Raw genomic sequence first — 23,321 nt, 5'->3', positions numbered from 1 at the left:
TATCGTTAACACTATTGATTGTCAAACGAACAACATTTATAAAACTTCCAAAGAAACGTCAACGCAATCTTTAATTTTTTTAAAATTAATTTCCGAAAATCCAGATTTATCGCGATATTATTATACTATCAATCTTCTTGAATCTCACGGACTTCGAGTAAATATGGTTTGCTTGATACTATATATATATACTAGTATTATTTCTACGTAAGCATAGAATTCGGTGTCTCTATTTTTGATAAATTCAAAAACACGTTTCTTTTCACGTAAAAATATACGGGGTGAGTCAATAAGAACTGCTATCTAAAATAACTCATTATCTGTTGATTGCATCAAAAAACGTTTTAATAAATTATGTAGCTTTTAAAAAAACGCATCGGATGGATACAATATGATTTTTCTATATCTTATTTTTTTTTCAGATATCAAGGTGAACTGGAGTTTTTTCAAGGTCAACGCATCTTTGTTTAACATCACGTTGTTGCTAATAAAAAGACGAATTCAACGACCTATAGTATGATGGTATTGAAAGAAGATGCATTGATCTTGAGAAAACTCAAGGTCACCTTGATATCTAAAAAAAAAGTAAGATACAATGAAATTAAATTCTATCCATTCGATACGTCCCTTAAAATACTATACAATTCATTAAAACGTTTTTTGATACAACTAATATCTTTTGACTAACCTAAGTGAAAATTCGTATTAACACGTCAGCGGCTACCGTAGTTCGTCAAACGACGTAACATTACGTCAACGGCTGCGAGTACGTTAACGAGGGGATAGTACGCGCGAAATGAACGTCGAAGACCTATATCAGTATTATTAACACTTAAATGGAATCGAGAGAACTAATGATCCGATTCCTGGGAGGTACAGCCTCGTGAAGGTCCACAGTGGCCCTTCGTAGTGATACTTAACCGATAAGATAGAATTATTTCTAGGAAATTGTCGCGCTGTGTATTCGCGATCCAAACAGATCGTTTTAATTTAATACAGTAGACTCACGTTAAAGTAGCGGTGCGGGGCTCTCGAGGCGGATTTTTCTTGGAAACACTACTTTAACGTGAGCTAATAGGCACGCAGGATCTCGTGGCAGCTCGGTCGATCCACCAATTGGATCAGAACTTTGGTTACAGATGGCGACCGATAGTGGGTTGCGTGCACGTGTGTGAGCTGGGGCGTTGTTACTGCTACTTTAACGTGAGTCTGCTGTATCAACACCCAGTGTTGAAATGTTACTTTTCGTCTCGTTATCCAATGTTCCTCCCTCGTCTATTGGGTACAGCGTTGCCAGAAGTACGCAGAACCTGGCGGTGTACGGACAAAGTGACGTAGTAGGGAGTAGTAAAGGGGGAGTAATACTTATGTTGGGTAGTTGACGTCACTCGTTCATTCGTAGTAAATATTAACACGGTGTGCCCAAGTCGTATTAGTACACATAGCTCTATTGTGACGTCATCTCGTCTGTACGGATAAGGAATTATCCTCGCATCGCTGCCCTCACGTGACTGATGCTCCTGGGGGCGGTGACTGCTGCTCCTAGGGGCGGTTACTCGTTCGGGCAAGAGCGCTCCGAGAGCAACGTTAGTAAACCCAACAGTTACTCTTCGGCGTCTCTGTCGTAAAAGTGACTGTTATCGTAAAGAGTCGTTTTTTTTTGGCAGGTTAATATGTGTTTAGCGGTGGGCTTAACTAACACCTTAAAATTGTGTCAATTTATTTGAAAGAGAAATTGGTGTACAGTTGTAACACAAATGGAGTGTATTCGATTAAGTAATCGTTACGTTGTTGTGTAAAAGATCCACTGATCCTACCTCCTTTTAAAGTTTTAAAACACGAAGAGTTGTACGCGTCGCGTGTGTTGATCGAACTGGTTTGCGATCTACGAATACACAGTCGTGATCGTAGTCCACTTTATCTTTGCTTTTCGTTCACTTTTCAAGGTAAATGAACAGATTCCAGTAACGTATAAGCTTTATACATGTATATCGCGTACCGCACTATAACGAGAGTACGTGAAAACCACCGTTTTTTTTTTTTTTATTTTCCTTCGAGTCGAGGACACAATGGTGAAAAATTGTGTTGCGTGAATCACGTGCCAAATTCTAGGATTAACGAAAATGTATTATAACGTACGTATATGCTCGCGAACCGAGCGATTATGTAGGCTTGCCTTAACTTAAGGACCGTTCATTACGAAATAAGAACATTGGAATACAACCCTCGTTGGGCGTAATCAAACATCCCCTTAGCCGTCCCCTAACCTCCCGTGAGAAAGGTAACAATAAATTTCTAACATTTCTTAACACGATTAAATAAACACTGAATAAACGAACCGTATATTCCTTTCACATAAAACCACGAATTCAATCTTCCCAATTACTACGCGCCACAACAGTGGGGCTTTCATCTATAAACTGTGCTATAACTATAGCTTTATAAAAATTTAGTTGAACCCATCCGAAACATTGCATCGTACACAAACGTTTCAATTATTTGAACCAGACAGACCCTTAAGATGACAATTATTGTAAAAAAAAAAAAGTATAAAATGCTCAAAATGCCAAATAAACGCACAAACACAGTGTTTGTATGATTTCTTGAAATTCCTATTCCTTTTTATACAGATATTATATGCAACCAGAAAGTTACCAAGTAATTGGTTTTTCATTTTCGTTAACTACCAAAAATTTGTTTCAGGTACCCGTTCATTCAGGTTCTAAAGAACGGTCCCGCAGTCGACTACCCCAGTTAACAGGCTAACCCAAATAAATAGGCGAGCAGATATATTACAATGTAGAATCTTTCGGAATAGTATAAAAATATTCCATACGTCAACGGAGACGTAAATCGAGCAGATTTATTAAGTCAAACATTCCATGTACATAGAGTTGTATCTTGATGATACGTGCCATTATTAGGGCTACTGATTAAACACAGTAAATATTTTACAATTACAATAATTCTCGATTAAAATACATACATTTCTGTGAAACATACAACCTATTCCAGCATTTGTTTTATGTGACCTTTCGTCCTAACACTAACTTTTAATTAGTTACACATGCAATACAGATTTTACATTTTGTTTCAACAAGTAGTTGACCAATAAACCGAGAAACAATTGTTCTGTTTATTATATGAATTTTAATTGTTTGAAGATATGTACAAATACACTAATTAAATGTAAAAATATGTTTACAATTAATTTTATTTATAAACATGAATATATTTATGTTATAAAGAGTATAGACGACAGCTATGTTAAACTGGTTGAAACACGTATCCTGTTTTTTCTTTTAAATCAATACAAATTTTAAACATTCCAATCACAACTGTATATAAAAGTATTTTTACAAAACCATTAGCTCCAATAATAGTACACATCATCAAGATACGTTGCACAATTCATATTTAATATCTATACTTAAACATGTTTTGAAAAAGCATACACACTTTTTCAAAACCCAAGAAAACAATGCTTGCACATATTTCCTTACAATAAAAAAAAAAGGTAAATTAAAAACATTTTAAAGTTGATAGAAAATCAAGATTACTTTCTTCCACAAAAATATAAATACAAGGAAGAACATGGACATTACTTACGAGACTAACTTTACTCTTAAAATCAATAAAAAAAACCTTATAAATCTTTAAGAAATTCGCATTTATAATATTGATACTATAAAATGAAAAAAAATATAAAAAATGTAAATGAAGTGAAATTAAGAACAATGTTCCGTAATATTATTGATCAAAAATATCATTAGTTACAGAATTTTAAAAATTCTTAATAATTAATGGTACAATTTATGTCATAAATAAATATTTTCATAATTTTGATAAAAAAAAAACGTGAACGCCTTTTATAAATTAATCTAATATATACTAAATAGAGTAAAGAACAGAAGTATTCACATAGCAAGCATATAGAAATAAAAAGATTATGTTTCATGGGATGGTAAATCTATTTGTGCACATGATATCTGATACAATACATTTACAGACAATGTTTAAACCTTTTTTAATATAATATGGCTAACTGAAGAAATTGTAATGAATTGATGAACGAATTATTATGATGAACGTAATGTATTCAACAAGTTTGAATAAATAGTAAATCTATAGAGAAAATGTGAAATCGTTAGATTCCACAGATATTCTCTGCACTCTTTATATATCTAAAAATACCACCAACAAAAACTTTGTACTGTACCTCTACGTAAGTCTGAATTACATATTGTTGCATAGAAATTAAATTAATCTGGAACATTTAATACTATCATATAAACAACATCACCAATATAATAGTAAAGTACAAGGAATTAAAGAGAAGTAAAATATTCACTAAGAAAGTGTTGTTAGAAATTGTAATAATCCTAATAACTGATGGAACTGTATGAATACTTCTGTCCTCCCACGGCCTGTTTTATTACTGGCGCCTAGAGTAATGTCTTTTAAATAAACTCGTGTTTGATTCTGTGGATACTCAGTTCGTCAATACTGTAAAATGACAGATTACAAACTTCACATATAAAATTATGACTGACGCTTATGTGTAATTCATACAGATCCTGGTTGACAAATGAAATAGAATTCGGGCAATAGGGGCAAATAAGCTCTGTTGTGGGTTGCAATGCTACTTGGCAGGTTGTAACATTTTTCCGAACCGGTATTCCGTAATCATTAGATGGGACCTGATAAACATCGCTTGATCCAGAATAATCAATACCGCTCTGTGAATAAACAGTAACACAGCAATGTTACTTAAAATGAGTGTTTTTGTCACGGCACATTCGTCTGAAAAAGCCAATATACCTGTGATTGCTGCATGGATGGATCTGAAGATACTGCTGGAACATTGTACAACGATGGTTGATATGCTAGTTCCTGGTGCGCCTGTTGTTGTTGTATATCTACCGTCGATACGCTCGATACAATAGGTGCAGTCTGATTAATCAGAATCGACATCCCACAGTTCGTGGCATCCGCACAGTAAAAGAAAGGAGACGTGTCTCCTGTTACCATTTGATTAGATGTAACTTGTTCACTCGGAGCAGTCTTCAGTAAATAACTACCGTCAGGATTGGGATAAAACCCAGTCCTGGGAGGATGTATCCTTACTTGGCTCTGATTGGTCTGTAAAATCGGTTCATAATTTTGATTACTACTTGTGACCATTATTCTATTCGTTGCCAGACTGCCACCGATATTCACAGTGATGTCCCCTTGTGTATCTTGTTGTTTATACATAGAGCCTGTATTGTACGGTTCTTGGACTAGATGACCCGCTGAATTTTGTGAATTAAATTCAGCGTAGTTCCCATGTCTGTATACACTATTGCCTGAATTATTTACACTTGATGTTTCCGAAGGTAAATCTAATGAAGACGTTATGTTCAAATGCATTGTACTATTTACAGGCGTCTGTGAATGTTCATTATTAGAATAAACTGTTGTTGAAGTTGTTCGCGCCGTCTGTCCATCGGAAGAATTTACTACAATCTCCATCGGAGCTTCTACATTCGTTTGGATAGGAGAACATGGTGTAGCTACTTTATGAAGAGTACCACGAGGCACTAGTCTTCTACAGTACGTTGGTAAAGAAGCAGGAACTGGTATGTGAGGCTTTGTAAATACTACTTTTGTACTGGTTGATGTTCTTAGATGGGTCGAAGGAGGCTTCGAAATCGGAATTGCTTTCACTGCTTGTACAATTCTTGGATTAGTCAATGTGGTCTGAAGAATAACAAGCTTCTTCTGTCCAGTACAATTTGTAGACTGTTGCAAACGTAGAGTGTTTGCTGGAATCTCATCTTGATAACTGTTCTTTCGTGTGGTCTCAGCTGTGTGATTTAACAAGTGCTCCTTCATACTGTCGATAGATTCAAAAGTACATTTGCACACTTCACATACATGCAAGGTATTCATACTTCCTGTAAGTTCTGCTAAGTTTTTCACACGTAGAAAACCGTACTTTTGTTTTATAGAAGTAGTTTCTTCTAATTTTTCTTCATTCGCAGATAAAGTAGATTGTGGGTGATAGATATTATTCGTAGTTGTATGAGAGCCTGATGTTTTTTCTGGGTGTGTATCATTCTGCGAGGTTGTTGAAGTTACTGTGTCTTTGATGGATACAGTGACTGGTAAATTTGTTGCAGTTTTCTGTAAAGGTGTTTGAATTACAGACTCTTCAATGAATACATCAGGTGTAGCCCTTTCCGGAACTGGAGGAACACATACAGCGGACGGTACACTTAATGTAGCGGCAGATGCAAATGTATTTTTTTTACATTTATCTACCACTACTGGCTCACTGTCCAATTCTGATTGTTCTTTTAAATCTATTATTAACTCGTTATCAGAATCCCCCTCTTCGTTTCCTTCTAATATACTGATTAATTTCTCTTTATCCATATCTCTACTAGATTTCAAACATTGCTCTGTCTTCTTTTCTGTTCCCTGAATATTAGTATTTATGTTCTTCAGTACGGGTTTTCTATTGTGCTTCTCTGTGGTCGACTCTGTTGGGTTTGAAAGATCAGAAACATTATTTGTATTTGGATTTAGTACAGAAACCATCCGATTCGCTACTATATTAGTCTTCGTACTTCTTGTCTGGTTAATTGTTTTATGTATAGCATTGTGCTTACTTAAGTCTTCCTGAAATTCGAAACCAAGACCACAAAGCTTACATAGCAATTTAACCTCCTGATAAGTTACTTTACAAGACACTGTATCATCTTTCATTTCAGACCTATGCTCTGTGACATGTTTCAGAAAAGTACTTAAACTATTACTCTCTTTTTCGCAATACATACAAGTAAACTGTGGTTGACGTGTGTAATGCTTCAACCAGTGCTCATTAAATTCGTCTATGCTTTCAGTGAGTCCAATACAAACGTTACAAATATATGTGCTCTTTCCAGCAATACCAGAGAGGCACACAAATTGAGGCTCAGAGGCAAATTTGTGCTTGTTCTTCATGTGCATATATAACTCCAATCTATCACAGAAAATACCATTGCAGAGACTACAGATCATACGTAGTCTTAATTGCTTTTCCACAGAAACGTCTGCCTGTACATTTGGACTTTTTGCTAAATAAACAGGTTTGCAGATCTGATTATGTATTTTTAAATATTCTTCGTTAACAAAAATCGTGTTACAGTTTGAACAAATATACTCTGCAATGTATATATAACTATCCACCAAATTATCCAGAGCAAATTCGCCCGGTTTACATGCTGCCACCTTTTTTTTCGATTTCAAGCTTATCACAGATATTTTTGGAAATGACTGTTCGCTGGCTACCCAGAAAGGATCCTTCGTGTGTTTGGACCAGTGAATGTAAAAGAGCGAACCGATTCCAATGAACATAACTTTGCAGACGTTGCAACGAAAATCCATAGTACAGTTCTGCTTGAAACGGACATGTATCTGTAGATGGTGGCGCACATCCTGAACCGAAACAAATATCATACCACAAGTAGCACAGAATAGGTTTGGGGAACGGCCATTGCCCGGACGATTCTGATTACAAACTGAATATTCGGGAAGACGATAATGGGTCTCGAAGCATTCTATGCTTCGAAATAATACTCTGCAAGTATGACACAAAAGAACTATCTCGATCTGTAGACAACTGAAATTAGTGTCTGATCTATTGTGACACTGGCACACTGTAAATGATTTTCTAGGGGCAATTGCTTTAGCTTTTTCTATTTTACTTTGTATGAAAAATGGTTGAATGCTATTGGTATTGTTTTCTCCGTAGACAACTGATTTCATCGATTTAAAGATATCAGTTACTATTACATTGTCAGTAATTGTAGCTTTAGACTGCACTATTAATTGCTCATCTTGCTTTTGTATAATCGATGATTCTATACGACTTATTTTGTTTTCATCGGTATTTTCCAAGGACTTTTCAATTACGTCGGTTGTATTGTTCACAGCACTGTTGTTCGTTTTTTGGAGTTCCGACTCTTTAGCCTTAGTCTCGTTAAAGTTTCCTCCTTTTATGATCTTTTGTCTTGCAATTTCAAATGCCTCTTTCAGTTCACGTTCCGTGTGCAAGAAAATGTGCGCTGCTAGATCCATTCTCGTTGGAAATTCACGGAAACAGACGCTGCACTCCGTTGTCAACTTGGATGGTTTTAGAACCCTACGTCTTCTTGTAACATTATTTTTCTGTTTTGCCTGTGTCGTTTTACTCCGTGGTTCCTTTCGCAATAATGCTGGTTCGTCTGTAATACTAGTAGATACAACTTGGGAAGTATTTTCTTCGTTAGAAGACTGTTGTGGCTTTGTTCGTTTTGCTACCGAAGGAAGAGATACTTTTTTTTGCACTATCTTTGGTTTCGGACTCTTTTCAACTGAGCCAACAAGTTTTGATGTATGTGAAGAAATACTGCTCTGTTTTTGCATGTGCTTGCTTAAATGTTGTTTCAGAAAAGAATAGTTCTCAAAACAACGATCACAAATAATGCATTTGTAACCACTGAAAAATTCTTTACATTTATTAGTCTCCTTTTTCTCTACAGTTTTCTGGCATGTTATTGGAGAAATTAAGAAATTATGAATATCTGCTTTATGACTGTCAATGCTTGCATCTTTAGACTGCTCCATTATTCCACAGCTTTTCTTTTTTGGAGAAAGAATTTGTTCAATATTCTTAGATGAATATCCACCCGTAGAATAACTTTTTGTTTCCAGTGATTTGGAAGCAAAAGACTGCTCAGATTTTGTACTTATACGAGATCTAACATTGGTTGTCCGGTTTTCAAAACTCTCTGTAGAAGAGGAAGAATTTAAGATTTTGCATGTAGATTCTATCAAAGAATCCTTACATGAAACATCTGCCTTTTTCGGACTATTATTTTCAATTAGATTCGTAAGCTTGGAAACTTTGGTAGATTTCTTTGGAGAAAATAAAGAAACAGAATTTTCCTTCACATTACCATCGGATATTTTCTTAAATCTTTCGTCCTGATAGCTGTTGTCCTGTGTTACTGTAGGACTATTAAAAAGGTTATTATCTCCTAAATTTCTTGCCTTTTGCACAGTTACTTTTTTGTTTGGATAAGACTTTATCGAAGCACTTGACTTGATTGGACTATTTTGATTTTCACAAGAATCTGAACTCGACGCTAATCTATCTACAGAGGATTTAGCAATACCACAGTCATCAGATTTTTCGTGTTGAGCAACAATGTTCTCTGCATAAACTATATTCGAAGACAAGGATTTTGAAGATGCACACATAAAATTAGAATTCAACAAAAAGTTTTTATACCTGTGGTGTAATTGTTCAATTTCCATGGCTGAATATTTGTTACCGAACAAAGGTTTAATATGTTCTAAATTTATTACCAACACCTTTAGTTCTTCAAACAGTTTGTATTTTCGTATTAACTCAGTGTCAGATGTAGGTGACTCGATTGTTTGCTTCTGAATTTCGACAGTTTCTGTGACAATTTCCTCTTCATTTGCAGAACTTGTATCTTCTACCTTTATACAAATATTATGCTCAGTTGTCTGTACAGAATCTACTTCTAAGGGCACTGAGTTAGAAGCACAGTTTTCTTCAATGCTTTCAATGCTTTCATTACTTTCTTGCAATGTATTCTCCAAAACACCCAATTTGCACTTTGCAACATCTGCAATCTCAGTATGAACATTTATACTTGCATTCTGGACATCTATATTTCCCTTCTCATTGCCTACATCTTCACTCACAACATTTACTTCTTCATTTTCACCACTTACTTCTTTATTTTCAACATTTTGTTTTTCATAATTAGCATCTACATTTTTACTTGCATCCTCTATATATGCTTTATTAAAAAGATTATATAATGTAGTAGAAACACTTGTTTTTTTAGACGAATTAGTTTGTAATGATGAGTTTTTATTTATAGACTCACTCATGGCAGTTCTTTTTCTTTGTTTGTTAAATGCATTGTGTCTTCCATCAGCTGTTACTGTTCTTTCCCTTCTCAAACTCAATTTGTGTCTTTTCGTTTTTTTTGGTGTCCTTTTCCATATGTTATCATCTGTGTCATTACTAGAATCACTAGAATCACCGAAAATATCGTGAAACATGCTTTTAAACTTTCTCTTCCTTCTAAAATTAATATAGGACATATCGCTGCTTGTAGATTTGTCAGTATCATTGTTCTGAATTCGTTCATTTTCTTGTAAGTCTTCTTCTACACTAGTGTTTGATATTAAACTGTCAATTTTACTGTCTTGAATACAATCATCTCCATTGACACTTAATAGTGTTGGTTTTAATGGTAACACATTTTTTTCAGTTTGAGTCACAGCTATATCCTGCTTAATTGTTGCCTGTTCAATTGTTCCTGATTGCTTATTCGAGATAACTTTAGCAAGCGACTGTGCTATTTTATTAATTACATTGTCTATTCTACTTAATACTATAATGGGCTGCCTAATGGTTTTCAACATATCTTTTTTACATTGTTCGTGATTACTAGGTGTCTGTACCTTGGAAGTTTCTTCAATTTGTAATTGTACACTGTTATGTAGAGTTCTAGAAACTTCATTATTTGATCTTTTAGGAATATTTGTATGAACATTATTACCTGCTTCTTTGTCAACTTGTTTCCATCGTTTTAACTTTCCATGTCTACAGAAGATTTGTCTCTTTCCTGGAAGCCTGTCTTCAGATATATTATTAGACAGATTCTTCTTAGACAATTCTTGCAATTTTGTCTTTGGTAATCTTGTAAGGCTCACAGACAATGGTTTACATAATTCCAAAGGATTCTGTTTACGTATAAACTGACTATTACTTCCACGTATAAATTTGTTGCTTGAAGAATATGATTTGAATTGTGATGTGCTTTGGGCATTTAATCTTTCCTTCTGTAATCTTCTAAATGTATTCTTTGGAAGGCCATCATGGGCAGAGATATGTGCATCAACCATTTCTTCATCTGCCATTGCTATTAAATATAATAACCAGGTCAATAATAACCTTTAAAAAAATATATAATATATTAATAATGTAAGCTACCTAAGTACAAACATTTGAAGTATATTATTCACTTAAGATTTATGATATCTCTTCATAAGTTAATAAAATTGTGATTCAACTTTTACATAATATTCTCCATCCCCAGTTACAAATTTTATGACCATTCCATATAACCTAATGTATTTAATTACACAATAAATAAAAATAAGTAAAACTAAACATTGAATTGAATACAATATATCTTACCTATTCCTGGTTATAGCAATATAAAAATTGTAATACCAACTAATTAAATGTAAATTGACTTATAAGGAATAAAACAACCCTGATAACATTACAGTAAAATATTTATCTGTAAGGTTTTTGTTTTCTTTCGAACCTGACAGAACCTTTGATAGTATATACCGTTGGTAATAAATATTTCTATATTTACAGAAACAAATAGATTTGTTGAATATGATATGCTTGAAAGCTAAAACATTTTGTACAATGAAACGAAATCATACCTTAACCCTCGAACAGCCGATCGTGTTCAACGACTTGCCTCCTCTTTGTTCAGACGTTTTGGATCAAAAGTGATGAAAAGTGACTTGGTAGTAAAAGTAAGCGATTCGTGGTTGCTGGTGGTATACATTTATGATACTCTTGTATGAAGGTTTTAGCCTTTTTATACTTTATTGCGATGGATCGCCGGACTCAGGGAAACCATCAGAAGCCAATAAATACATGAACTGGGTTAGTGTTTGTGGAACGCTGACCGTTCTGTTCGTTACTGCACGTTTCTTGAAACATAAAATCTGTTTATAAAATAAATGTTTTATTCTTAAACTTGAATTTAACTTTTATCTCAATCTAATTACAATTTAAATTTAATTATAACTTTTAATTCAACGAAATCAAACACAATATTCATCAGAACTTAGGAAATACATATTCCTGATAACAAGTTGTGTACAAGTTTTGAGCAAATTACCAGCAAATAATGATAAAAGTTGTCTTAAAAGCCATAGTCATCTGTTTCTGCATTTGGCTTTGGTTTTGCAGGCAACGTCAGCTGACAAAATGGTAAAGCAAATTGGCAGCAGGTCTTGCAACAATACTTGTGTCAAATTGGGGGCAAAAGCAGAACAGTCTGTACGAGCTAATTTGCTGCCAATTTGCTGCCAATTTGCTGTCTATGTGCGCGCAAATTGTTTATAGCAAATCTTCCATGAAATTTATTGCCATAACTTAATAACAGGCATTGGACAAAATTTGGCTTTGCAGGTTTGGCTGATTGAATGGTTTGAATTTTGTTTCTTCAAAGAGATGCATCACTGTGTATGTACCGGCTGTAGTTCCATACACATATTTTAGATGCGTATCAATTTCAAAATTATCACCATGAACATCAGTCACATTAAACTATTATACATATTTATTTTATATTCATAACAGTTCAATAAAAGTATTTTATTTACAATTATATTGATGTCTTATTTTGCAAACTATCAACTGTATCATTACCAGTATTAATTTATGTATATATCTGGAGTAAGGAAAATAAATACAATTTTTCTAAAAAGATGTAGGAAATGTTACTCAACCATCTGACGGCGATGACTGAATTTATTCTAACCCAGGATTTCAAGTTTCGTCTAATGGATTAGCTTATGATTAATTGTTGTTTATACCGAGTCTAGTACAGAAACAAAAGTGTTTCGAAAAAGTCTATTTGAAAAGATGCATAGAAGTCCAAACAGACACGACTACATACTGTTGTTCGTCAAGCCACGAAAACTGTTTGTCTTCCAAATGTTAAGCCTGTTAAACTAGTCTAGTCGCCATGAATTTTCCAAGTAATACATTATTTCCAAAAGCAACTAAATACATATGTAATACCAGAGGTAAAATACATGCCTTTTAAGGCAAACACTTATTGGACACTTTCCCTTGTGCGAGAAGAAGGATCCAATGGATAAAGTCGAGTGGGGCACTTTATCCACAAATAGTGTGCACAGTATTCCCCCTCGACCAATGTCGAGCATCTTTTGTTACGTCACATGTTTACATGTACATATATATCCAAGTACATGCACACATACGGTCACATACGGTGCAGGTTTCTACGAGGTTACCTATGCGAAGTTTTTTTCGTATACATTGAACGAGCCTGTGTCGAGCCTTCCACGGTTCTCTGCATCGGTAAAACAATGTCGAGGATTCTCCAGTATCCGTTGATAATTAGACTTGAAATTTTCGACACGTATTAGTGGAGACACGAGAAAATGGGAAGTTACGCGAGCAGAATTGCGTCGCTGTCAAACAATGCAGTGCATTCCGTGTATCGTAGTCGTAAACGAAAATGCATTGAGGAGGATGACTTTGACTCTGAATCAGATTACATCGATCGCACACTACAAACGCCGAAAAAGTACGTCAGATATTAACATAAATTGTCGCGATTATTAATCGGCGGGTGTATGCATCGTGTTGTCGATAGCGCTGCATAACGTTTGCATCATCGAAGAAAATAACTTCTTGATTTTGCAACAAATGTATGAATGACACACAATGTCGGAGTTTTACCTTTTTCCCCCACATTTCGTGTGCATTGTTACTAATAAGTAATTTTATGCGTTTTCAGAAGAAAATTACTGACAACCGCACAGTACATATATAAAACATTATTTCAAGAAGAAAAAGGCAGTGATATAACTGTGCTCATGTTAGGGAAAGCATGGAGATTGCACAAAGTTTATATGTGCCAGGTAAATTTATTGATCCCATGCTTTGTATGAGTAATTATCAGAGTTGATAATCATTCAATTATACAATTAAGCCCAAAATAATGATTTATTATATTTGATTTGTACATATGGTGTCCAGAAGCAAGGACACTTGTTAAGGATTTGATAAGAAATAGATACAACTCTTAAAAATTTTAAGTCCATTTTGGTCATTCTTTCTTGCTTCTGCTACATGTATAATTAATTCTTTTGACATAAGCTATCATTTAATGTTTTCTAGACAAAAATAAATATAAAAATTTACATAAGTTATATATCACAAATGTATATTCACATGTTAGGTAATGACAACGTTATTTATTATGTTTGATTATCAACCCTAGTAGCAGCATGTTGCTTTTAGTTGTACAATTTTTTTTACACTATTAATATACAATGTGTATTTACCTTTTAGAGTCCATATTTTGCAAGTATGTTCTCAGGATCGTGGAGAGAAACAAATGAGACAGTTATCAGTGTAGAAATTGCTGATCCTAACATCACACTGGATTGTAAATAACATTAGTAAATACATTCAATGTTTCAGTAATCAACAATGAATAGTCCTTGTAATATGATATATTTACAGCTCTTTTGACAGTCTTTGGTTCCTTTTACCAGGATGAAGTCAGTTTGGAACCTAAAGATGTTATATCAATTCTGGCCACCTCTACCTTATTTCAGTTGCAAGGATTAATTGACCAATGCACAGATATCATGGTGGAGACTACAAATATAAAGACTGTTGTTCCTTATTACAATGCTGCTGTGTCGTACGGTGTACCAGTAGTGAAAGCAGCAGCAAAACGGTGGTTGGAAGTTAATCTTTTGGGCTACGGATGGCTGCATTTAAGTTTTTTAAAAGAAATCACGCCAGACCTAATGGCTGAGTTAATTGCTAGTCCTGACTTAATTGCTATGCAAACTGAGTTTTGCATATACATGATGTTACGAGTATGGTGAGTAATGAAACGCAACAGTAAAAGTTTCTCCTGTATACAAACTTTTTGTATGCTACAATAAACTCTGCTACAGGTTATTTGTTCATGTGCACAATAAAGAAGAAACACTGCAAATTGATGAATACTTTAGAAATCATAAATGGACAAAACCATTCCTAACAACCGAGGAAGGGAAAGAATTTGCAGCACCTTTCAAAGCTTTGCGAATGAAGTACCTTTTGTTACATGACCAGGATGTTAAAATTTTATACAGTGACAATTTAATACCACACGAATGGTTGCATGATGCGTACAAGGAGCAGTGGTTACATTTATTAAGAATAGACGCGAATAAAGATCGAGGGTAAGTTGAGAAATTTGTACAATCCCTAAATGTGTTCCCGATTTATGCTTAGGTCAGTGGGCATAGTAGAGAGTCTCGAATATGTGTCTTCTCTTTTCTTCCCTTCCTTTTTTATATCCAGCTTTGTGGGCAGAAAACTCAAGCTGAAATACCTACTCTCATGTTTGTTGATGTACTTTAGGTACCTATAAACACTCCTCAACAAAGTAGTAATGTGGTGAAACACCGATTGAGAAATAGGAGTATCTGATAACGCTTTTTTTTAAATATTACAGACCAAAACAAATGAGCGAAGAGGAATTCGCCCGTGAATGTTTTCGTTGCGGAAGGTGTATTGAAAAGGTCGGCGAGCATATTTGGAGATGGACAGCATTTCATTTTGGGCTAGATTTGGTTGTATGTTTGGATAGCACTACTCTGAGGATCAAAAGGAATCACAGGCTGGATACGGACCACATTAAAGCCAATCATAGCAAACACAATATAATTCTAAAGTGAGTAAATTTGTTAATTTACCCTGAAATATAAACGTTAAGTTATACAACGTAAATCGCTAATTTGGAAAATATGTGTGTTTCAGAGTAAGTTTAATTTCATTGGATGAGCAACGCCAGGAGAAACGTATTCAGAGCTCTGGTATGCTTAGGTTATCACTTCATAAAAATGAAGAAGTAAGTAACCATTAAGTTTTCTCACTTCGGTGCATTAGAATTTTATTAACAAAAAATCTGATATTGTAGAAACAAGTGATGTCTTTGGATAAAGAACTTACTTATCCGTTGTATATATCGGTCAACATGCAAGTGGCGACACCGTTTGTATCTACAGAAGAGGAAAAATCAGCCGACATAGTCATATTTTCGGATACTTAGCAATCCGAAAGTTCAAAGACGACAGGCCTCGACGAGTGTACGCTTGTTTCAGATATTGATTCACCTGCTCTGATTTTATAATACTTCGATACGATTAATGGTCATCCAGAACTATTGGGATAATAATCTGTTTAATGTAAATTTTGTCATTCGCTCATATAACATTTATATTCGGGAGACCAATTTCTGATTAAAACATCTACAAACTCCAGATCTAGTGGACTGAATACACTTATGGCATTAGTACGAGGCAAATTTTGTATGTGCTATCGGTACTCTTGGACTAGTGCAAATTTAGAGATTTATTTTTGTAATGTAAATTCCAATACGTACTATTCATAGAATAGTACAAATATTGTTTCCAAATTTTTGAAGACTTTAACCGTTATTAGATGATTCAGCAAGAAGAGAAAGACACAAAGGAACTTAATTTCAATCCACAGTCAGGTTCGGAAAATAAGTGTGACATATTAAACGCCACAGTATTAAAGCCATTTGATTTCGTTGTCTTTTATGCATTTAAATATTTATATGGCAAGTATAATACTAATCAGTTGGATCACTTAACAAATTCATACTTTCTCATCGATGAAGGACTTCTAACAGTGAATTCGTAGACACGCTTAATCGAGTGATTCTGCGTCTTCCGGCCAGCCATCGAAACGTCGACCTTCGTGCCTTGTGAATATCAATCGAAAAAACGAATGTCCTGTGTAAACAAGAAATTGTTTCTTTTTTCTTAACGGTTAAACAGTATCGATTTTTATATGGTGCTTTTAATTTTAGAAAGCAATTACCGCACGATTGAAACGTTTACAACCGAGTAACGCATACTAACGTTCTTCGATTTCGTGACCAATGTATTCTGTGTGGTGCTATCATTTGATAAGTAAACAATTTTACTTAAAATGTAACGATTATAATATAAGAACTTACTTCACTTAGCGATTAAATCTTTTCTACATTTAATGAGCGCTCTTAATTTCAAATTAACATATTGACAGAGAAATATAACGTGTCTTACGTAGTTCCAGCTGTATTGTCATTTAGTCCTTACCTTGAGTATGGGTCTGTATAATGTGTTCATAATGAGTTTTAAAAGTAACAAGATCTTAAGTGTGTTTTTACGTTTCCAAGAAATAAAAGGAATAAATCAATGATAGTAAAAAAAGCATTATAATGTAAGAATGTATGAGGAAGCTATGCTCAAATGAAATAGCCAAATTTTATAAAAGTAATTAATGCATTAGAGTATAAAATCTGTAGCGTTGTCTGATATGCCAAAAAAACAGATGTGCATTTATGTAATATGCATATGTACACAGAGCAGATGAGGTATATATGCGAATACATACACCTGTCATCCAGTGCTTATTCGGCGTGAGATTTTTGGGGTCCCAGAGCCCCATTACCATTTACTGTCAACACTCGACGTTACTGATAAAACATGAATTCCGAGTATTATCACAAACCTCTGTGATGATACCTAATCGTTGGTAATATCTGTCAGATTGTATTCAATAAATTTTGGCGCCATCGTCAAATCGACGGAACCTATCATCACAGATGGCGTTAGGGAAGCATCGCAGGTTTCAGTGTTTCAAAACTTCGAGAAGACGGCAGCAAAATTAATGTTTCCCATCTAAAATGAATTGGAATAACAAATTTTCAGTGATAGACTGGTGTATGTATGCAGTTGAATTCATTTATTAATCATAGAGTACGTTGGAATGGTATATTTTCAGGAACTGGTTAACTAGAGGCACAAAACATATAGGTCTGGAATGTTTACAACCAAGGGACATCTGCGAAATTGTTCTTGTGTCACGGTTTTCCTGTTTTATGACCATCGTTGTCCGCTGAGTTATTCTCGAGCGTACATAATAACAATGTTATTTTGGTATATAATGTGGTGGTGAATATTCTATTTCCTGGAAACAGGGAATGGAATGGAGTAGGGAGGGGTCCTTGGTATACCTAACGATCCACCAATCACGACCCTCCTGAGATAACCGAATCCACCGATCATGACCAGTCAAAAAAAAGGGTCATTCGTCTCGGGGAAGTTGAAGTAACGACACGTGAAGTGAGCTCAGTCGTGCAGAAGTATGTAATCTTTACCTTTCACTTCTAATTATTTATACCATTAGTACCTTCCTTAGCACTCTATCATTACTTTTCTTTAATATTTATTCGATTTAGATTAAATCATTTTGAATTAATTCGATAAATGGAGAATGAACTGTCTTCGCGCCTTCTGTTATTCACACGGTGTCAATTAGTATTTACGTATTTCTGATTCAATTTACAATCTTTCCCAGCACAGTTCGAGGTCAATAATTGTTTATTTGAGACGTAATCATTCTTAATGTAATGTAAATGCTTGGAATTAACGTTTATTTTCTGTTTCAGAATTCCGGCTAGAAAGAAGGCGCCACCAACGCCATGACCGTTGACACTCCGTTCAGACGCAATTCGGCGGGAAATTGGTGAATTTATTACAACAATCAGGTAACACGTCCACTACATATTTTTATTTCATCGTGTTTTTCTTGTTTCTAACCGCGAGCATGATCGTGATTTCGTGATTTATTGTGCTAAGATAGAACGGGAATTCTGTCGAGAATATTTTGAATTTAAATACGCAGTTGAAGCATTCAAGATGGCTTCCTCGAACGTTTCAAAATTTAAACGATAATACTTCCACATATTCATTTTTCAAATACTTGCAATTTACTGGTATCTCTGTCGCGAAATTGTTTAACTATGGTTCTAGTTTTCTATTCTAGTATTCTAATTTTTTTTTTTTGGTAACCATTCAACACTTTATTGGCAGAATATTCTCTGTACATAGTGATCGATGCGTACAATGTAATATTGATATCGTACGATGATACAAATTACAATAATTCCGAATAATTTTAACGCAAACATTCTCGTGATTTCTGTCAGAACGGATACCTGCCATATATTTTGTTAATCGAACACAACATACATATATGCGTATCATAATGAAAAATATTAGTCAAATTGATGGTGTAGTACGCGAATGGAATTATATTTCCCCATTCCCTTCATCTCTCCCTCTCTTGCTCATTCCATCTCTTTTTCTCTCACTCGATATGCTTGAATATGGGGGAGGGGGGCAGTGTTGCCAGTAGTTTTATTGAAATATGTTAGGTGTGATAATGAGTGGACGATATGTATGTAATGAAGCGAGTTTCGCCGAAAGTCCGTGGATCTTGCGTTTTCACGTGGGAACTTTAATCGAAACGTTCACAAGAGAGGTGTCGTTTTCGTTCATTTTGTTTTGCTTTTTATTTGTTAAACGTCACAGTTCCTATGGTCATTATGAGGTCACGGTACCATTGACAGGTCAGCGAGGAGAGGTTTCGTCGATGTTCGTGTTTTCTATGGACATATCTTCGTGTATAAGGTCAATGTCCCCATTTTTATTATTTATTTATGCAACAATCGACAAAAAAACTTATTTGATATAAAATTGAAACCTCCCTTTACAATTTAATTTTAATAAAAGTATTTTTAAAAACATTTTATCTTAATTATAGGTAATTTCATATGAAGTATAAAATGTCCCTATTTCTGCTCAGCGAAAATGGAGATGTCGAAACCAAACTTTGGCGAACAATATTAAAATACAATATAACAATATACTTATTAAATTTATTTCTATTAAAATACTGCCATCTATTGTACAGCGGGATGTAGTATTTTATACGGAAATACTGAATGGATTTAAATAATTTTTTGTATAACTACTTTGTTATATCACTTTTTACATTAAATCAAAAATATACGTACCGAGCAGAAATCGGGACGTGATTAGAAATAGGGACATTGACCTTATTCCCTTCTTATTTCATTATCATCCGATGGATCGATTTTATTTGCGCCGTGCACGGAAATTACCGCGGTAAAGGCAAAAGATTATTAGTCGATAATCGAGATCCTACTGTGTATCGGAAACGACAAAAGGATTTTTGTATCTGTAATCAGAACGGATTGCAGTAAACGAGTAATAATTTTCAAGATCGATATATTTCTAGAACCTTCGAAAAAATCGGTAATTCTTCAATTATTCACACATCATTCACATTTTCGAATTGAAACGCGCGAATCGAGGGGGGCAAGAAATCATCATATTTGGTTTTACTTGGCCGAAAATATTTTGCCTTCACTCGCGCAACAAAGTAACGGGCGAGACGGGGTGTGTACTAATATTTTCGAATCGATTTGAATGTCACGTACAGACGAACAACTAGTAGTTACAATTTTTTTTGTTTACGTCACGTTTATCTTAACTTTTAAGCAAAAATAAGAAAGTTTAAACCTAAACGATCGCTAGGTATATCTTTGGAATATTTTACATATCTTTTACCATCTAAAACAGCCAGAAGGTTCGCTAAACTAATTGAGCGGAACACAACGAAATATTTTCAGTTATTCTCTTATTTCGTTTCTTATCCCGTGTGTGTGTATGTTTGTTTTCGCCCGTTCCGTGTCCATTGCTCCAGGTGTGTGATTGGAACCGAGAGGGAACACTGGAGCCTCTTATTCCACGGACACATGTGACATTTCGAAAAGTTACAATTATTCTGACGTTAACGCAGCACCAGATTAAGGAGGCCCCTTGCGTTTATGTCAAAATGTAATTGAATGAAATTTTGTATAAACAAATCGGATCAAAATTGTTAGAATATAACGAAACGTTGTTTGTTACAATCAAGCGTTCGTATGATTAAATGTTATTTAATTTTATTTAGGATAAATTTCAATTTGTGAAGATTTATGTATACCCCCATTTTTCAATCAAGGGGGCCCTCGAAGGTTTGATAGCTCTGGGCCCCAAAAATTGCTCCATTATTTGCTGTCAAATTGAATTCGGTCTATGCTATTGTCGTCACGGATATTCCGATTTTACACAGAGGTAATACTGTCACCAGAAAATTCTTGCTGGTAAAGATGAATTACAGGCATCAATCTGCAAAATATACAGTTATAGTTAACGGTTTACTGTTAAAGTGAAAATAGATTGAACCGAAGTTATTGGAAATGAAGTTTTGTCAACGAATTTCGTTCCATAAGAGTTTATGTGTTTACGTGTATCATAAACACCTGTAGGATCCAGAGACTTCAGTGTACGCTCGTGGTTTACCGTAAGAGCGTAAAGAAAGAAACAAGATGATACGTAGACGCGGATTTTATGCATTCACGGAATATCCAAGCGGATGAAACGCAACGAAAGAAAATATTTTAACCGAGACTAATATTATTTTTTATCTTACGGTGATCCAACGAATGCCTTGACTCGGATAAAACAGATTTTTCTATTTACAGCGAATACTCGATGAATGCGACACGAGCAACGGCGTTATCGCAACCATTGGGGGTGTCCCCCTCTGGAACCAATCAGAACAGAGTAAACAGAAACTAAGCAGAGGTTCGGTTTCGGGCAAAAAAATAAATTTATGAAGTTCTGAAAACAATTTCCGCCCTGCCATAAATGTTCAGAGACGGATCCGAGTACGTCGCACTCATAGAGACACGACTGTAATAATTTCCATCGCGCAAAAAATAGACAATCTACCATTAGGCAACACATGTTCCCACGAACACCACGTTTTTTGTAGCAAGCCGCGCGTGCAACTGACAAATTGGACTAGTGTATGTATCAAAAAGAACGCGAGTCAGTGGTTTTTTTTTTCGAGGGTCTCGAAATTCCGTGCTTGTTCCGTACGCTCATCCGCAGTCCGACGTGAACCGAAAAATTTAAGCTGTAATCGAAAACGCCGAGCTCTGCTTTTTCAATCGTTTCCTTTCGTACCCGGATAGCACATGACGCTTAATGACGTCTTGAAGACGGGTTAAAGGCGCCTTAGACGTAAAATAGCCATAAAATGGACGTCTTCAAGGCGTCATGTCCTATCTGACTATAATTCCAAGCACTTTCTAACGAGCACTTGCAAGTCACCGTTACGTTACTACAGTAATCCTCGATGAGTGTTCGAAGGATCCTCGATGTTGAACATTAAATATTCCATAAACAAATGGCCATACGAGGCTGAAAAAAATATCATTGGCTTCGGAATTCCAAGCTCTATCACTGTGCTGAACCTCGTTAAAAAAGTCAGCGTTACACCTGGGGACCTCTACCTGTCAGTGCCGAGGAGCCTTTACACTTATCGAGGATTTACTGTATTGAACAATTTTTTTTTTAGTCCAGAACGAACCAATTCTTATCAAGAACAATAAGTTAAGAACTTTCTTTTCGTTTCCATTTACGGATCTTCCCATTACAGACTCCTCTCGATTATCGTCCGAACTCTGGTCTGCGCCGGGACAATAATCAAATAGGGAGAAATGCTTCAGACCCTCGTAAATTCGTTTTTCGCCCGAAGTCTCGGCAACAAAGTATGCACTCGACAGGTTTCACGGCCTCCCCCGCCCCTCAGTGGTGGGGATAAGTCCTCGACAATAATCGCGTAGAACAAGCTAGACAATAATTGAAAGGCGTCTGTACAAGGTCATTGGTAACTTGGCTTGCACGTGCTCGCTCGAAGGAAGCATTTTATCTTGGCGGTTTGCGATGCCAGAACCGTTTGCCAACTGTCCATCGCTCAACGGTGGTTAACACTAACTATAAACATAACACCAACAATAATAACAGTAATAATAATATCAACGGGCAATAACAATCGCGTGGCTAGTAACGTTAGATCAATAGTAGCGGTAGAACAGTAGTTCTGACAGCGGTACTAGTAACGGCGATCCTTAATAAATAGTGTTAACACGATGGTTTGGCGACACGACACGGCGGTTAATTTACGTACTGCGGTGAGTCGTGTGTATTGTTATTAGTTTTCATTTTCTGTTTGTCAGTAAGCGTTCTACATTACCCTCTACTCTTTCTTCATCGACGATTCTACATCTTTGTTACGGTTTTCGTCACGACTCGTGTGTAACGTACTTCTTTTCTTTCTCTCTCTCTCTCTGTGTGTATGTGTTTTTTAACCTTTTTTTTTGTTTTTTTTCTTTAGTTCAGCTACGGTTGAAGTAGTAGCAACATCGGACTTCTCGATCGAACTACCCATGAAGTTTGTTTTTAGCGTTACTCTCGCTCACATCGTACTCAACATGCACACACACACACACACACCACATACAGTACCGGACAAATGTTTTCGGAAAAAAAATCGTTTACTGTAGTATCTGAATTAAGGATACTACTGACGTTACATTAAATAATCAACGTCTGTCTTGTGTAATTGTTGTTTTCTTAGGTCGCCCATACTCGATATAATTTTTGCTGAATTTCTACCTCGTACCATTCGAGAATGGATAAGATAA

General features: G+C 35.3%; 2 protein-coding genes across 2 annotated transcripts; one reads left to right on the top strand and one right to left on the bottom strand.

Moving 5' to 3' along the window:
* Window positions 1-4,431: 4,431 nt before the first annotated feature.
* Window positions 4,432-10,701, bottom strand: LOC107185288 (the record flags this gene model as incomplete). The annotated part of the gene is made up of 2 exons (XM_015572946.1): window positions 4,432-4,739; window positions 4,822-10,701. Coding segments are annotated over 2 exons (6,159 nt in total), but the record flags the coding sequence as incomplete, so codon positions are not given.
* Window positions 10,702-13,109: 2,408 nt separating this feature from the next.
* On the top strand, window positions 13,110-16,951 carry LOC107185303 (protein germ cell-less). The gene is made up of 8 exons (XM_015572964.1): window positions 13,110-13,421; window positions 13,635-13,758; window positions 14,192-14,288; window positions 14,366-14,735; window positions 14,812-15,081; window positions 15,357-15,575; window positions 15,662-15,752; window positions 15,822-16,951. The coding sequence occupies exons 1-8, from the start codon at window positions 13,276-13,278 to the stop codon at window positions 15,951-15,953; spliced, it is 1,449 nt and encodes a 482-aa protein (XP_015428450.1). The 5' UTR covers window positions 13,110-13,275; the 3' UTR covers window positions 15,954-16,951.
* The last annotated feature ends 6,370 nt before the right edge of the window (window positions 16,952-23,321 follow it).

The sequence above is a fragment of the Dufourea novaeangliae genome, unplaced genomic scaffold (assembly GCF_001272555.1).
Source record: "Dufourea novaeangliae isolate 0120121106 unplaced genomic scaffold, ASM127255v1 scaffold60, whole genome shotgun sequence".
In the NCBI taxonomy this organism is placed as follows: Eukaryota; Metazoa; Arthropoda; class Insecta; order Hymenoptera; family Halictidae; genus Dufourea; species Dufourea novaeangliae.
This window is presented reverse-complemented; position numbering and strand designations above follow the sequence as displayed.